Raw genomic sequence first — 18210 nt, 5'->3', positions numbered from 1 at the left:
CGTCACTCACAAGTTAGTTTGATGTTACGTACATTATTAACATTACAGAATCCACATATTCCTGCCAGTTTTAATATGTATTTTGTAATCAACAAGTGTGTAACACCGGTCAAAGTTTGACACTTCTCTGGCCATTATCTCTGTAACCGTTCATCTTTGGACATAGGTGTTTTGGGTTATATCGGCATACTTTAACATAAGGAACACCCTCCCGAAGTTTGGTCCATTCCTCCTGGGACACTCTGTATATATATATTAATTATATAATTATTCCAAATAATTGATATTCATATTTTTGATGAAATTCATTGTAATAATTCCCCATTCAAATTTTGGTGGGCTTTATTCTGGTAATTAAGGAATTATTCCAGTTTGTATTTCTAGTAACTTGAGCTGGTGTGCATCAGCAGACAGTTTCATGCACAAACATTTTTGTTTTGCAGGACAATATCTTGAACTCTCTGTATCAGCTGTGGATTCTAGGAGCCCTAGATCACACAGGAACTCTGACCCCACTGGGCCGCCAGATGGCGGAGTTCCCACTGGATCCGCCACAGTGCCAGATGCTCATTGTTTCATGTCAGATGGGCTGCTCAGCAGAAATTCTGATTATAGGTACAGGTTTAATTTGTTTAACCCTTAAGCATACATTTTGCACTTTGAACATGGGGCTGCCTTGCCTTCAGTCGAAACTCTTCACTGAAGGGCCTTCGGAAATACTGTCTAAGGACCTACTTGTCTTGGACAGGAACCTCTGTAGACTGATAGCAGGATTGTGTGTTGGCCACTCTACACTGAAATGGCATGTACATGTTATGGGCCTGTCAGGTGATTCTGTATGCAGAAAATGCAGAAGAATCCTTCAACCACATATCTTATCAATATCTGGCTTTATCCAGGCATAGAATGAGCTTCAGCTGTTCATGGTTGAGCCAGTAGATATTAGAAAGACCTTTCTGAAAAGGTTCTGGCTATACCCCTGAGAACATTCCTCTTTTTAAGGGCCCTAACGAGACCCAGTGGTGGTCTGGCTGCTTGGGGGTTGATGAGTGGAAGTTTTCTCTCCTACATCAAATATTCAGTACTGAGGCATAGACCATTAAAATGTAAAGGACCTTAATTGCTTCCTGGCTTCAGTACCACAAAATTATTATTATTATTATTTATTTATTTCATCCATAGCTGTAGAGAATTATAATTGGACATGTCAAATATCAACAACCTCACATCAAAAATAACATAAGTAAAAATAACATAAAATTCACACAGTGATTCATCACTATAATACAGCAATACATTTCAAAATACATATTTAACTTAATTTAAGAATAATAAATACTCCAAAAAAAGACATAATAATTATTTTAAACATATAGACAGATTTATTAACAAGCAGTTTATGTCAGCAATTAATAATAATAAATACTCCAAAAAAGGCATAAAAATATACAGACAGATTTATCAACAAGCAGTCCATGTCAACAATTATTAAAAAATTACACAACAAATAATTCTTAAGTTTCTTCTTAAAAACATTAAAATTTATTACATTCTTTAATTCAATATTACAGCNATAAAAATATGTTGTGTGGTCGGTAAAATTGACTCTAATATTGATTAAATACACAACAGGATGCAAGAAACAATTAAAGTTATTCTTTAATTCAGTTGGAAGGCCATTAAATATTTTGGTTCCCATACTAATCACCCCTCTCTTGATATGCTCAGTATTACAAAATTGTACATACAAATTGTGTGTATGAATAGTGTTATAACCATGTACATCAGAATACTGGGCGGTGTAAATCTATTTTTTTATTATAAAACATAGGATGTCAAAAATATATAAGGAAGTAACAGTTAAAATCTTTAATCCACGAAACAAATTTCTACAGGAAACTCTATTTTTAACACATTTTGTCACCCTTACACATTTTTTTCTGCAGTTTAAATAGAGTTTCGGAGTCCTTTTGCACCCCACCCCAAAAAATAATACCATATTTCAACACGGACTCAAATTTTGCAAGATACACACTTCTTAAAACAGTTTGGCTCACTGAGTCCCGTAGGGATTTTATCAAATAGGTAGTCTTGCTAGGTTTTTGACATACATATTGGGTGTGGGTTGCCCAATTTAAATCTTCAGTAACGCAAATACCCAAAAATTTTACATCCAGTGAACAAACCACCTCATTATTTATATAAAAAAGGGGTCTGGTAATTTGAATAGTTCTACTGTCCCGAAAAATTGTACTTATAGTAGGCTCAGCGCTAGTGGAGGCTTTCAGTTCTGAGATTGATATGACTTGTCAAATGTAATTTGGAAAAACAAGAGCTAAACATAACCTATATGATTGATGGTCATGTGCATGGTATAACTACAGTAGTCAGCGAAGTTGGGGTAACATAAAAGAGAAAACTAGGATTTTAAATTAATTCTGATATGCTGATTACAAATCTAGATACATAAATTTTCCATTTTGTGAGTTTTTTATACTGAATTTTGAGCCAAAGCAGGTTTTTTTTAATGTTTTTCTTTTTTTCTTAGAGCTCTTATTATTTCACCAACACAGTGCGGGACAAATTATGTTTAGTTAATGAATAAAAGTTTACTCGCATTCAATTTATGTCATTGTTTAAAATTTTACAGTAAGTGATTTGTACATTCATATGTTTTGCATAGAGTAAAATGGCTGACAAAATGACAGTGTATGTCACATCTTTTGATTGCCATTTTTATGATTACTATACTCAATTTATTAAAACAACAGCTGATTTCATACATGGGTCTGTTTGACCATCTTCCTTACAACCTGTCTACGAACTGAATTCTCATCCTGCATACTTCGTCCATGAAGATGGAGACAGCATATCCCACTGAAACGTTTGTGTTCTCATGTAAGACTACATGGTATTCCAACTCAGATGATCACAATTTGATCTAAGCCTATATTGGTTCTGATTCATGTTGAATTTGTTACAGTGTCGATGCTGTCAGTGCCATCTATATTTTACCGTCCGAAAGGCCGAGAAGAGGAGGCAGACGCTGTACGAGAGAAGTTCCAAGTACCTGAGTCTGACCATCTAACATACCTCAATGTTTACAATCAGTGGAAGAGTAATAAGTAAGTGATTTGCTTGGCTGTTTGCTATCTCAGGATTGTCGATAATTCAGAATAAATGACATACAAATTTAATGTTCCTATATTTATTAAAATCCCATATTCACTGAATTATTTCTCTGATCTCAGCTGAAACCTGATTTAAACAATGTATTGTAGTCTCATTTACAGAATTTTAGTTTAGTAAGTGAACTTTATTTAGTATAAGGAATTTTTTGACATTCCATAACTTATACCTTTATGTAATGCAGTTGCAGTTAAAACAGCAGTTGATATTCATATTTGTCTGCCATAAATTGTTACTGCACAACCATAATCTTTGATAGGACTTTGCATTATGCTTTTGTGCTGTCTGTGTGCAGTATTGGTGACTATTCTCTTGTCGTTTCTCTTTGTTGACACCATGTGTTTGGGCCTAACTGGCCATCATCAGGTGTACGGGTTATTATGATGGAAGGAACCTGCTGCTCACTAATGCTGTTATGTTTCTCTTATGTAGTTGCCTTGGATTACTTCTGGTTATGTTGGTTAACCATCTGTTTTATTTAGGTGTTCCTGAACTGTATGTGTTGCCTTATCTGTATTTTGTGATGCGTTATGTTAGAGCTTTAGTTTTAGGTCCATATGCATATTCAGTTACTGTATATATGATTTTACTTATGGTTTTGTTGGTTTATTGTCTGTGGCCATCTTGAATATTCTTGTTTGGGGTGGAAGTTTATTGTATGGCAGTCACCCATCACGGTCATTTGTCTTTAGTGACTATGTCACACGTTGAACACAGCCATGAGTGTAAAAAGTAAAGCTATCCCTGTACCAGGCCATGAAGGCCCATAGGGTTGTGAGACGTTGAGGCTCCCACATTATCTAGACAATCGACTCAAAGATGGCGGCAAGGTTGTCAGCCTTATGCGCTGGCCGCGCTTTACTCCCCAGGAAAATTATTTAATTAATTCCTGGTACTTATTTCTGTTAGAGGCTGAGTAAACCCTAGGGCCATAGGGTTTACTTCACTTCCAGCCATAGGCTGGAAGGATTAGGCCAACTGAAAAAATCCAGTGACCTCATCGGGACTTGAACCCGTGACCTTCTGACTTGTAGCATAACCCCTCAACCAACTACGCTACCGCGTACCCCCAGCCATGAGTGTTATGAGTATAATTAATGTGTTTGTTTTGTGTGAGTATGAAACCTGTGTTTTGTCTCAGAGGGGAACAAATAGCTATGAAGGGTACTTAGACCTGAGAGGGATAAAGTAACAGGAATGTAAAAATGATACTTATGTATGTAAATGGTAGGCAGGTTCAGAATTAGTCTGCAGTGTCTAGTGAGTGCAAATCCAGCAGTCCTGTAAAAAGTTGCAAGGAATAATAGGTCTGTCCATTTGCAGATTTCATCTCTGAAAATACTAATGGGCTTTAATGAAATGTCTGATATACACTGTAAGTAATTCATGTTGTCGCATTATCAGTCTGGGATAGGTCACTCAGTAAAGTGGATGGCGACAAGCTTTAAGTGGTGCTCAGTTCTGAGTAGTGGTGGGATTCTTCTGTTATAGCAGCTGCAGCTTGAAACTGACCACTTACTTCCATCTGATGTTGAGCTCTAGAATCCCATTACATATTTATTTAGTGTCACTTAAACACAGACAACTTTACATTTACAGCAAACCCTCACTAATCTGGTTGCAGTTAATCTGGGTGTCAGATAATCCGGGTCAAAGTATGAAAAATGAAAAAATGCTGTTCGCAGCTGAGTACATAAGACAGGTGGCATTTAGGAAGGCAGATGAGTCATTTGTCTAGTCAGACAAAACTTGAGAGTTTCTTCAAACTTGCATTATTACATTCAGAAACAAGTACAATTTCTGAGTCTTCTCTTGATTAATATAAATGTACTGTCTTTTTATAGTTTTTAAATGAAGGCTGTACTGTGATGTTTTGTTATTTATTTTCATCAGCAGGTCATTGGATTTTTTTTCACTTGACCTAATCCTTCCAGCTGCACTATGGCCCTGGGGTTCACTCAGCCTCTAACAGAAATGATTACCAGGAATTAAGTAAATAATTTCCCTGGGGAGTAAAGCGCAGCTGGCGTGTAAGGCTGACAACCTTACCGCCATCTTTGAGCCGATTGTCTAGATAATGTGGGACACTCAACATCTCACAACCCTATGGGCCTTCATGGCCTGTTACAGGGATAGCTTTACTTTTTACTTTTTTACTTTTACTACTTATATCATTAAATTTTCCATTTATTTGTGTTCTAAGTTATTTTTTGTCTTTTAGGGCTACCTTTTGCATCATTAACCTGGATTATTGCTTAATCGTGATGACCTCCCCCCCCAGTTACTCTTTACTCTGGATTAGCATGGCTTTACTGTCTGTTCATTATATCAGTCCATGGTGATATGTCACATACTACAGTAATTGTTTAAGGGCTGATTGACAGTGAATGTGGCTGTTCTTATAGAGGAAATTCATGTGTTGTGCTATACTAACATAAGGTTCTGTGCAGTTACTCTGCAGGGTGGTGTAACGACCACTTCATTCATGTGAAAGCAATGCGCAAAGTGCGCGAAGTCCGTCAACAGTTGAAGGATATTTTGGTCCAACAGAAAATTGAGGTTGTGTCGTGTGGCACCGAGTGGGATATTATTCGCAAGTGCATTTGCTCAGGTATGCCTGTCTTACAAATGAGTGAAGAGTGAAGGAAACTGTTAAAGTTAGGTACATTTTGGGTGAATATGCTGCTTCCATTACAAGTCAATGGAAGAGGTAGGAATGCTTTTCTAGTAGTAAATTGTGAACATTTCTCATTAATACACAATAAGGGTCAAAGGTAGACTGCAATGTAGATCCACTACAGTCTGGAGGTGGTATAGTGATCCCTGGCCTGACCTCTCTGTGCTATTGCAACCTCTGACTTGGATGGAAGAAGGTAGTACTGTTGTAAAATCTTCATTTTGACTCTAAATGTCGAACAGTCAAAATGCAGCCAGAAATGATGTGTTAATGGAAACTGGTAACCTGGCCAACACATGCTGTTTTGAGGCAGACAGGGCTGAGTGCTGATATGATGGATCATTCAATCACAGAGAGCCCATAGCACCATAGCAACCAGCTGCTATCCTGACTTGTGGGGCAACAGCAGAAGGTTGAATAAAATAAAAGTTCTCCCTAAGATGTAGACACTTCATATAATTCATATTACCTCCTATATTGCAGCATACTTTCATCAGGCTGCCAGACTGAAGGGTATTGGAGAGTATGTGAACTGTCGGACAGGAATGCCATGTCACCTTCATCCAACATCAGCCCTCTTTGGAATGGGCTTCACTCCCGACTTTGTTGTGTACCATGAGCTTATAATGACTGCGAAGGTGAGCTGTGTTATGTTTGTAGTGGCTTTTGAAGCTCACATAAGTGTCTTTGTGCCCTCATTTCAACTTCTGAACCAGATAACTGATTTTCAAGAAACTGGTTTGAATATTGTGCCACTGGAGACTACTGTGGTGCCATAATGTTTAATTTCCTACATTACATAATAACCATATGGTAGACACACGAATTTATGAGATGAAGTGAGACTAAAAACACTTGCTTTAGGGTTGTGAAATGACATGCGGTAGTATATTGTGACCTGTAAACACGTTGACAAACACGTTTCTATGGAGGTAGATTCTTGGAAGCAAACTTGTTATGGAACATGTTTCCTGGGATAAAAAAATGAAAGATGTTTCCATGAAAATAGATTTTTGGGATCACCAGGTGTTTTCATGGATATGGCTGTTCAGCCCAGAATGAAGTCATTCATGAATCAGGCTCTAGTCAGTCATAGTTCAGATCAGAATAGAGAGAGACCAGAATGGGAACAGTCGTAGGCAGTCATTTATTGTGAGTTGCTGTAAGTCATTGTTACTGTGAGAGTTTTTACAAGAAGATGCCAATAAATCCAATCCAAAACCCATTACTCTTGGTCATGCAGCCATAAAAACATGACAGTGTCTTGGTAAAAGACACAAATTTTGTCAAGGTAATATTTTTATAAAATGTAAAATAGCAGTAGACCTAGATGTAGGTGGGAGGTTAATATTAAAATGAATCCTAGATGGTGCAGTGTGGACTGGATTCTTCTTGCTCAGGGCAGGGACCAATGGTGGACTGTTGTGGACAGTCGTGAACCTTCAGGTTCCATAAAATGTTTGAAAATTCTTGAGTAGCTGAGCAACTGGTGGCTTCCCACAAAAGATTCAGCTCAGTGGAGTTAGTAAAATAACAGTATGGCCATGCAAGAATTTTCTTTAGCTTTCAGTTTGATTGCAATAACTCTTGATCACTTGGAGCTGGTCATGTAAGTTTAGTTCAGGGATATTCATAGAATATATTGTAAATATTATGTGTGAAATACTGATGTAAATCAGCAGTTACAAATATGATGATAATGCAAAATTTTGAGGGTACGTTTGACAAATTGAGTATATACAAGGCCTGTATTTAAGTACTTTCTAAAGTTAAAATAAAAATAATAATAGAGTAATAGATCTGATGGACTCTAAAATATTTCTAGCGGGAAAGTAGGTTTATGAGTTCTGTTAAGAATTCCTTGTTCAAAATATCCCTTTCTTTATTTCCCCAAAATGAAATTCTGCATGTGTTTCTGGTGCTGTAATATATGCCATTGTCATGCAGTGAGTGGCATATCAACTTCTCATAAATGTGCTGTGCAGGAGTACATGCAGTGCGTGACAGCAGTGGACGGCCATTGGCTGGCAGAGTTAGGGCCCATGTTCTTCTCCGTGAAAGAAACTGGACGTTCTGGACGTGCTAAGCGTCGTCAAGCACTGGAACATCTTCAGGAGATGGAAGGGCAAATGAAGATTGCTCAGGAAGAAATCAAGGCTCGCAAAGAGGAGCAAGAACGAAAGTTGCAAGTTGGGACTCGAGTGTATGTGTAGCTTTAATTGTTTCTTGCATCCTGTTGTGTATTTAATCAATATTAGAGTCAATTTTACCGACCACACAACATATTTTTATTATTATTACACTACATGTTTCGACCTCAAGAGGTCATCCTCAGGTGTACGAACACAGCTGTATAATTACACGCAATCACATTCATCTTCTCACTTATTCGATCCTGTATCTTATTCAGGCCCATGCTCAATAATATATCAAGCTTCTCTCACGAAACACAAGTTAAAATTGTTCTAAACGTCAAAAGTTAAAATTTAAATTTAAAATTGTTTAAAAAATTTAAAGTTTTTGAATTGACTTTCAATTCAGGTCAGTTGTTATGCTTTCACTTTCACTTGTATTCAGTCACTTCCTACTTACGTTCATCACTGCATCAAGTTCACTTTAACTAGTTTAGTTATATTATTGATTAAACGTTCATGAATTAAAGTTCAATTTTATTATAGATTGCACTTTTTCACTTTTTGGAGGTCTTGCTGTTCTACTGCGTCTTCTAAAGTTGTGGATCTGTTACGGTCCATGTCGTGATGGCTACTGATCTATAATAAAATTGAACTTTAATTCATGAACGTTTAATCAATAATATAATTAAACTAGTTAAAGCGAACTTGACGCAGTGATGAACATAAGTAGGAAGTGACTGAAAAAAGTGAAAGTGAAAGCATAACTAGTGACCTGAATTGAAATTTGATTCACAAACTTTAAATTTTTTAAACAATTTTAAATTTAAATTTTAACTTTTGACTTTTAGAACAATTTTAACTTGTGTTTTGTGAGAGGAACTTGATATATTATTGAGCGTGAGCCTGAATAAGATACAGGATCGAATAAGTGAAAAGATGAATGTGATTGTGTGTAATTATACAGCTGTGTTTATACACCTGAGGATGACCCCTTGAGGTCGAAACATGTAGTGTAACAATAATAAAAATATGTTGTGTGGTCGGTAAAATTGACTCTAATATTGTATGTATAGCTTGTTCGACTTTATTCTCATTTTTAAGTGTTCTGTGCGTTATGTGAAGGTTATGTTTGTCTGTCTGTCTGTGACCTGATATTGGTGCTAAACTGTTGGATGTACTTTCTTCAAATTTGATATGGGAAATTTTCACTAAAAATTCAGCAGTGTGAATTTCGGCCATATTGATCCATAAGAAGGCTTCAAGCATAGTCTTCTGGGCTGTAATGCTGTGTAGTATGGAGAGAGCCCTGTGTTTTGGAGGAACATACACCTCCATCTTCAGCAGTTTGCCACCTGCTTCTGCTCATTTCTTTCTTGGCTTTCTCTTTGACCCTGAAGAAGGAGGTGATATGTTCCTCTGAAACGTTGCGCTTCCTCTGAACTATGACAGTACAACCCAGATGTCCATACTCTTCATGGTCACTGCCGTGAGAACCTCAGATCCAACCCATTGAAGCCTGGTTAACACAAGGCTTTAAATTAACTTTTCTGTGTGTCCCATAAACAGTTCTGCAGGTATTTTTGGAATTAGATGTGGAAGACTTTTACCAAAACTTGCTGGGCTGTTCTACTTTGTTTCAACAATATTATTGGTCCATAATAAAACTTAAATTTGCACAAAGCCATAAATGGGCTTCTTCGTGCATCTTGCAAATAGTTGCAAAAATTTGGTGAAATTCAATTTGGGATTCAGGAAATTCACATTTACAGCCATATTGATCCACATTAAGGCTTGGTTTACATATAGCTATAAATGAATTTTCCATGTATCCCATGAATCCTTCTACTTTGTTGAAATTCATTATGGGAGACTTTCTATTTAAGTATAGGAGTACTTAATAGGCTTAAAAAATGCCTTTGGTAATTTTTTGCACTATATCATGGAATACACCCATTGAAATCTTGTTATTATTAGTGTAATCAAATCAAGATGGTTACATTAGGCTGGACATGTAGCATGAATTGGTAAAGTAGTCAACACACGTGTAGAGTTAACTAACTGACTGGTGATTGTGATTACTTAGTGCTCGATTGCTGAGACAGCTGTAATGTCTTGGTGATTGTGATTACTTAGTGCTCGATTGCAGAGACAGCTGTAATGTCTTTGCGACACTGGAAACTTGATTCATGAAGTGGCATTTGAATCAGTGTAGTTTTGGTTTCAAGCATGGAAATATAATAGTTAAGCTGTCGACCCTATAGAAATTAAGATGCTGTCAAATGATAAACATGTTCATTTTTTTTTTCAGGGCAGAAATAGTAACTCCAGGAGTAAGGGAGCCTGGAACACCGTGCAGAACTCCTGCACGATTTGGACTTTGAGGATCTGGTGTTCCTATAGCATGCTGGACAATCAGCATACACTGTTGCTCTTGTGACAGTAGCGTTGTAATGCATAGTGCGGTAATGCAGGCTGTACAGATACAGTACAGAGCATAAGTAGAGAGGATGGCCAGAATGCAACCAAAACAGGCCCTTCTCTTCCTGTTGGCAGAGATGCTGGTATATGAAGAGAAGTCAGAACATAACTTACCTGCAGAATGTCATGTCTTTGTCTTACAAAGTTGGATTCCAGGCAGCGCAAATGGAATAATTGTTTCAATGACAGAATTAGAGTTAGCTGTTGTCTATCAGCTGACAAATTTTGTCACTACAGTAACACAAACTGTGTGGAATCTTGTGTTGTAGTGTACTGGACTTAGCATGTGAGAATATCAGAGAACAGCAGGAAAATATATTATTTGAAGTGAGCAGGGCAGCGATAATCCAAGAAAGAATCATCATCTCCTCCTCTTACTTTCTAATATTATTATTCTTTATATATTCTCTTTCTCCATTGTCCTTCTTATTCTCTTAATTTCTGTTCTCCATCTTCTTACAGTTTTTCCTCTTCTCCTTCCCTCTTTTTCCCTGATCCTTCATCTTCTTAACTTCCTATTCCTCTGTCATTACTTTCTCTTCCTTTGTTAGTGTCCTGACATGTACTAGTCACTACATCATGAAGACATATGGGGGAGTGGAGGTATAGTTCCACACATTCTTAACTTTGGCACTAGGTGGTGCTGGATGGCACTGAGTGGTCAGCTTTCAGCTCTGTCCACTTTACCCATAGAAAAGAACCCCTGGTACTCAGTGGATAGGAGGTTTGATGAGCCACAGAGCTGGTGTTCACCTAGTGACATAGACAGATGTTCCTATGCATGTTTGAAGTCAGAAGCCAGTCATTCTGCTTACAGATTTTCACTATACAGACTGAACTGTTTTGGCTTATACGTACTACTGATTGGTGCAGAAATGCAAAAGGACTTGGTAAAAGTTAACAGCATTATGAGTTGGGAAGAACATTACCAAGTATGTTTACAAAAGATTTTTCCATTTTAAATATTAAAAAAGGCGTTTTTGTTTTTTTATTACTCCCCTTTGCTTGTCTCGGATGCTACAGTTGAATTTGTCTGATCCACAGAATGGCTATGTAAATTCCGAGATTCAGAGCCATTCGATTATCATGTTTGGAATGATACTGAACAGCTAGTGCACAAGAACTTGGAAGAAATGTTTAAGTCTTGCAGTTCCTGCAACAAAGAACCAAAATTGTGTGGCCTGTCAGAGTAGATAACATCCAATCATCCACCAACAAATGCAAGAAATGGGTTCAGTCAGTAATCCAAGAAAACTGGGCCCTGTTCAGTGACAATTGTGATAAAAACAAGTGGTTTAGTTATAAATAAAATCCCTGTGTTTAACATTCAAAATGGAAAATATTTTTCTGTGTAATGAATGAACTGAACTGAATAAATCTCTCTGTACACATACTTAGATATCTTGTATAACTTGAATGAATTCCATTCTAATGTATATAGCTGTTCATTGTATACCAATTCTTAAACTGATTTTTTTGTGCCATCCAGTAAACATATATCACTGCATCATATTTAAGACATGATTATTTAACATTATGGGTATTAAAATACAATTATTACATTCTTTTTGGTACTAAACATTACATCCTGGGGAGTAAAGTGTGGCTGGCGCTTAAGGCTGACAACCTTACCGCCATCTTTGAGCCGATTGTCTAGATAATGTGGGACCCTCAATGTCTCACAACCCTATGGGCCTTCATGGCCTGGTACAGGGATATGTTTACTTTTTTTTCTTTTTTAACAAAACATTACTTGTGTTGAAATCATAGCTAGTACTTTCAGTCATTTAAATACTGTAAAAATGTTGCAGAGTAAATAACATTTAGTTTTCATTCTGTACACAATGATACAATGTAAACTCCAGAAAAATATGGATTTATTTCTTAAGAAAAGAATATCCTGGTGAAACCTTATATCCTTGCTTTATGTAGCTCATCCTTATGGATTTTTTTTGAGCGTGGTATGCTCTCAGTTGTCTGTGCTAATGGCGAGGAAGAGATGCACAGATAATAAAAAATCACAGTTACTCTAATTTGGAAATGTATGCACTGCTTCCATTTTGTTTATCTGGAAGACTGTGAGGCTTATGGAAAAAGTGTATTTAAAATAAATTGTTTCACTTTTTTCTTGAAATATTTTCCATTCTAACAAATGTTCAGCATGTTATGCTTGAGATATGCATAGAGACATACATAGGTCTTAATGTAAAGTGATTGTTACAGTTTTTCAAACTCAATGGTATGATAATAGTCATAAAATTCTAGAATAACAGATTTCATCAAAATCCATCTACTGGTGTTTGGGTTGTTTGTGCATGTGGACAAACAGCAAACTTTCCACCAGGTTGCATATATGTCTGAGAAACTTGCATGGATGAGCTGAAAACTGGATAATCTGTGCACAATCAGGAATATACAGCAAGCTGATTTCTGGGCTGCTGTTAGAACAGTTTCAAAGAGTTCCATAAAACTCATATGTTATACTGAAAACTATCGTACATTCGGTGGACTTGGAAGAAATTTATTTATTTGTTCTTGTTATTTAACAATGCTTTTTCAGCTATAGATTATGTAGCATTGAATGAGATGAGTAAATAGATTATGAATGATGGGTAGGTAAGAATTTGGAAGGAGGTGATCACAACCATTTTCAAGGTACTGTGTATGTATTTTCCTGGAGAGACTGAGAAACGTAATGAGAAACCTGTCAGGAGACACAGTAGCCCAACCAAGATATGACCGGGGGAATCATTGATTGATTTGAAACTGTTGAGATCATGTGGAAATAAATGAGCATTATTCATTGCTATGGGACTACATGCATTATACTGTAAAGTGAGTCTTCCTTACCAGTTCACACTCTCAGAAGTAGGATAACTGTCATACTCTGTGGCCTCATAGTATTCAGATTGTGGTCTTGATGCCGTATAGTCTTATAGGTGGATACCAACATTTCAGAGGAACAACCATCTTCCATTTGCAGTGTAACCGAGTGTGTAGGGTGTAACGTTCCCACCTCGTGACTCAAGGTACACGGGTTCAGACCCGGCGGAGGTCGTGGAATTTTTAAGGGCAGAAAAATTCAGGGAACAAGTCCTCTGGGAGGGACTTTAAGCCGTGTGTCCCGTGTTGTAGATTTACGGCACGTAAAAGATCCTCATGTCTCTAGGAGACCTCTGAGCAAAATTAGGCAAAGTTTCCCGCCCAAGTAGTTTCCAATTCCTCCGGTAGATGGGGAAGTATCGGGGACCACTGCCAGAGAGGGCCGACCTCGCTGGCAGAACGGGGCTGATAGCGAGCACCAGTACTGCAAGGGCATGGCGACTAGTAGAATAATTAAAGGGGGACGCACAATAGATCAACAAATGGTTGCAGTGCATGGGGAAACCCACCCCCTCCAAATAATAATAATAATAATAATAATAATAATAAGAGTGTGTAGGGTGATGCACCTGACAGGCTGCAACGGAAGGTGGTCACTCTTGTGGGAGAGCGAGAGGAGATAGAACCTGAGTTCTGAAGATAGTAAAGAGAAAATACATTCTTTTGTCAGGAATTGACAGGAATGGTCCTACAGTCTGTAGCCTGTCCCTGCACTATTATAGTTTATAATAGAGAGGGAGATAGTTTCTTGCCTGGCTGTAGATTTCATAATCCTCCAGTCACTCTAAAGTGGGGACTGAACTGTGGATCCCAGGCTGCAGTGTCAGGAATCATACCATGTCCATTACTTTATCATACAGTAAAATATTTGGCAACCTTTATTCCAGTAAATGTGGCAGCTTATAAGAAAAGAGCACTTCATTGACAAATTACATTATAACATTTTTTAAACCTGAATGTATAATTGTGTGTCAGGATATCATTTATTCTTGTCACAGACAGGGAAACATTCCTGCAATAAGAATCTGGCAGTCTGGAGGAAGAAGAAAGCTCAGAGAAAAATGTTTGTATGTCATCTCCATATTTTAATTTCCCACGAGACTATTATGTAACTTTATGCATTTCTGTTTTATTTGGGCTGAAAGGATTGTATCTAGTCTGAATTATAAACGTTCTCAACATGAAGTTACTATTGGAGTGAGACTGACTGCTTAACCTCACCCATTGCTTTCCTTTTGGGCTATTTCTTGGCTAGTAAGGACAGGGTCCTGTAAGTTTTGTGTGTAATGGGTGGTGGAAAAAGAAAAAGTATGGTAAAAGTGAATGATTGTGTGGATCAGAATGAAACTCATATGAGTTGTGTAGAGCATACCTATGTGTACAAGAAGATTTTTTTCAGTTCAGATAATTCATTAACAGAGAAGAATATTGTCCACTTTGAATGTTAAAAATAGGCATTTTGTTCATAATTCAATCACACTTTTTGTCAGAATTGATCTCAAAAAAGATAATGACTTTCTTAGATTCTGACTAGGAAAATGCGTATTTTTAACATTCAAAATTGAAAATATTTTTCTGTATAACAAGTCGTCTGAAGCAAATAAAACTTTATGTACACATCTTTAGGCCTGTTCTACACAGCTTGTACGAGTTTCATTCAAGTCATGCATTTTTATAATTTTTTGAAAGAACACTCTTCTTGTGCCACCTGGTATACATTGACCAGTCTCTGTCACTTATGACATCACAGCAGATTCTGAATATCGAGAGTCTCCAGAATTTTGCATTTGTTTCAGTATTTATACAAGTGATTTCCAGAGATTTTGTATAGTCACTTTAGGAACTTGCATCTTAATTATCTGATCCAGATGAGACTTATCTTGCAGAGATGATGATGCTGTTAAACTAGGCTTGACCTCAAAACTTACATAGGCTTGACTAGTTGATTCTGCCTTGTGGCATTCATAGCAGAGGGTTTGCAGTTTGTTTGTTGAGTGAGATGAAAGTTTTCGATATTTACAGTCCCTCTGGTTTCAACAGTGTGATGTGGCCTGATATCAGCAGGGAGGGCAGTCACTGATGCTTAATATTTCTGTCGTTTGATCCAAACAAGGATGTTGATCCAGATGAAAGCACAGGTACCCACATATACGACACGTGCCACAGGAGGTACAAAAATAAAGTTCAGTGTTTGTGCTGGTAGCCAGAACATACAGCTTGTCTGAAACAGATATCACCATCAGTAATGTGTCTTGTTTCTTTACTTAAACAATAAATATGATTATTATTTTGGACATTGTCTTGAGATTTTTCAGATACAGTGGTTCAAGAACTGATCTGTTTCTGTTATCAGGTGTAAGGGAAGAAGGATTCCTACTCAGTTAAGCCATTTAGAAGGAGCTAGGCTCAATTCCAGGGCTGGACCCTCACAACTGATGATGAAAGATAAGTTTCTGAAACACTGAAGAAACTCAATGGACCCAAAATAATAGTCAATGGTCATCAGAAACACTTGGACTTAAGTTTCTTTATTTTGAGTAGCTGCTGCCAGGTCAGAGTAGAATTACAAACTGAGGACTGAGGTTATAATGAAATGGTGACTGAACTCCAGGTCCTATGACTGATAATTCTTGGTCAGACAAAGGAAGATTTTGCATGAGGGAGTTAATTACAATGTTTCAGGTTTGCTCTTTGATTTTGGTGTGAATTTACCTGAAATGTTGGTACCATTTTTCTCCTACATTCTTCAAGTATGTCAGCTTTCCCCTCCATTGCACTCATAACTGCAGAATAAAACAAAGCAAATCAGTGGTTAGCAAACTGGTGCCCAGCTGAACATAATGAAGCTTAGTTGTTGAAATATTTACATACACTTAAAATCATGCATGTTCCATTATAGTCATTTATATGTTCATCACAAACAATAACATGTGTTAATCCTCTCTGTTGCCAACTGAAGCTGCATATTGTCACATGTAGGGGGGGTACACGTAACTGGTATTGTGTTTTAGATTTGATTGATAGGATTTATTAGGCATCTCTATTACAGTTACACTTGATTACAGCAGTTCACACGTAAATCCTTCTGGATGATGAATCTCTCGCTGTTGCATTGGTGTCCCACCTCTAGTATTCTCTTGAGCTCCATAATTGACTAATTCCGTAGTCTTGCAAACTCTTCTGTTCTAAACTTTTGGCAAACTGTGTAGAAGTGACCTCCTTCAACCACAGAATTATTGTATTCTTAGCTATTACTTTAGATTGAACGGTTCATTGCTGTGTGAACTGAAACGTTTCTATATGCATTGTTTAGGAATCAGCATCTGTCATAACCTCAGAGACATAATTTGACAAGCCATTACCTAGCAATGGATTTACAGGTCACTATGCAAGATGTATCAGGCACTGACTATGAATATTTCTATGTAGGATTTTAGGTTCTCACAGCAGTGGTCATTAGGAGTTCTGATTTTTTGGATAGGACATGTATAGTCCATTGGCAGTCGAGCACTGCTTGCTGCCTGCTTCATGCTGGTTTCGTGCTTGGCTTATTCTTCAGTCCCCAAAGAAGGAGGTGACATGTTCCCTGAAATGTCAGTTGACTTTCAATGGATTATAGTGTTATATCCCAGAAGATAGAATTCTTAATGAATATCATTTGTTCCATTTTATTCTTCACAAAATTTCCAAATAACTGTGTATGATTTATTTTGCGAAGCTTTGAATTCTAGCAACAAATTCATATAACATAAGTTTCAAATGTGCTATTATAGACTTTTCCATCCAAAGTGAGGATTTCAATGAAGGCCACATAAGAAATGTTCATTGCAAGGTAACAATACAATTGTTCCTTGTAGCTGTACACCACACCATGAACACAAAGTAAATATCAACTTCAGCATGGTGTTGAGAGGTTGTTAGCTTAATAACCTGGCTGCTTGCCACCCATACCCTGAGAAAGAGCACATGTCACTGATTCAGTAGGAGACAGATTGAACTCTAGTGCCAGTCTTGACATAATGGCAAACAAAATTCCTGTCCATGCTGGGGATAGACTCCAGTCATACAGTCTGTAGCCTCATACTTTACTGATTGAGCTAGACTGGTTGATAACCATTTAGTTCACAGGGGTAGTCTTGTAAGTGTGATACATGGTTATGTATCACAGCTGTTTCTTCTACATCATGTTTGAACTTGATAAGGTCATCATCAGGTAGATTAAGTATATAGTTGCTGTATTATATAGGTTTTTAGTTTTCTATTTTTTAACATGTTCAAACATGGTTAAAATTAGATCTAAATTATTGATGAATCTTAGAGCGAAGAACTCAAATAAAACAGTGCAGTCACTATGCATTTAATGTAAATCATGATGACTTTATAAGGTCAAAACTTGTTTTACAAGAAACATCTATAATACATGACAGTGTAGCACACCACCAGTCTATGGACATGACAAGAAGTTACACCTCCAAGTCTGTCTCTGTGAACTAAATGATTAATCAGTTTGGCAGGATACCAAAATATAATATTGCTGGTTCATAGTATTTATATAAATATTTGTAGAAAACATGTGGATGAAGGATTTGTCACTGTTTAAAAAATGGAGTACATAATTTAAATGATACAACTTACTAATAAAAAAGGCACATAGGAGAGGTGGAGTTAAGACAAACTGATCTAGCAGCAGCTTCTTCACGATCGTCTTTGTTGCAGTCCCTACATATCGCCTGTCCAACCATCTGTACCTACATGACAGTGAATACAATGATTTCATTAGCCTTTATGGCAGCCATATTCAAGATGGTTTACTATATATATATATATATATATATATATATATATATG

General features: G+C 37.1%; 2 protein-coding genes across 2 annotated transcripts in view; one reads left to right on the top strand and one right to left on the bottom strand.

Moving 5' to 3' along the window:
• The window catches only part of LOC111869094 (pre-mRNA-splicing factor ATP-dependent RNA helicase PRP16), a 53734-nt gene extending 41858 nt beyond the window's left edge, over positions 1–11876 (top strand). The window contains exons 16-21 of the mRNA XM_023860311.2: positions 444–615; positions 2984–3125; positions 5640–5800; positions 6350–6504; positions 7852–8069; positions 10310–11876. Of these exons, the coding sequence (XP_023716079.1) occupies positions 444–615; positions 2984–3125; positions 5640–5800; positions 6350–6504; positions 7852–8069; positions 10310–10382 (921 nt within the window). The 3' untranslated portion in view covers positions 10383–11876. The remainder of the gene's footprint in view (positions 1–443; positions 616–2983; positions 3126–5639; positions 5801–6349; positions 6505–7851; positions 8070–10309) is intronic.
• Positions 11877–14227: 2351 nt separating this feature from the next.
• Positions 14228–18210, bottom strand: part of LOC111869109 (mpv17-like protein) — a 17094-nt gene continuing 13111 nt past the window's right edge. Inside the window, exons 4-6 of the mRNA XM_023860333.2 lie at positions 17998–18110; positions 16075–16145; positions 14228–15583 (exon numbers count right to left, since the gene is read on the bottom strand). Coding sequence (XP_023716101.1) covers positions 15446–15583; positions 16075–16145; positions 17998–18110 — 322 coding nt within the window. The 3' untranslated portion in view covers positions 14228–15445. The remainder of the gene's footprint in view (positions 15584–16074; positions 16146–17997; positions 18111–18210) is intronic.

The sequence above is a fragment of the Cryptotermes secundus genome, unplaced genomic scaffold, assembly GCF_002891405.2.
Source record: "Cryptotermes secundus unplaced genomic scaffold, Csec_1.0 scaffold546, whole genome shotgun sequence".
NCBI classification, from domain to species: Eukaryota; Metazoa; Arthropoda; class Insecta; order Blattodea; family Kalotermitidae; genus Cryptotermes; species Cryptotermes secundus.
The sequence above is the reverse complement of the archived record's forward strand: the minus strand, read 5'-3'. Positions and strand labels throughout refer to the sequence as shown.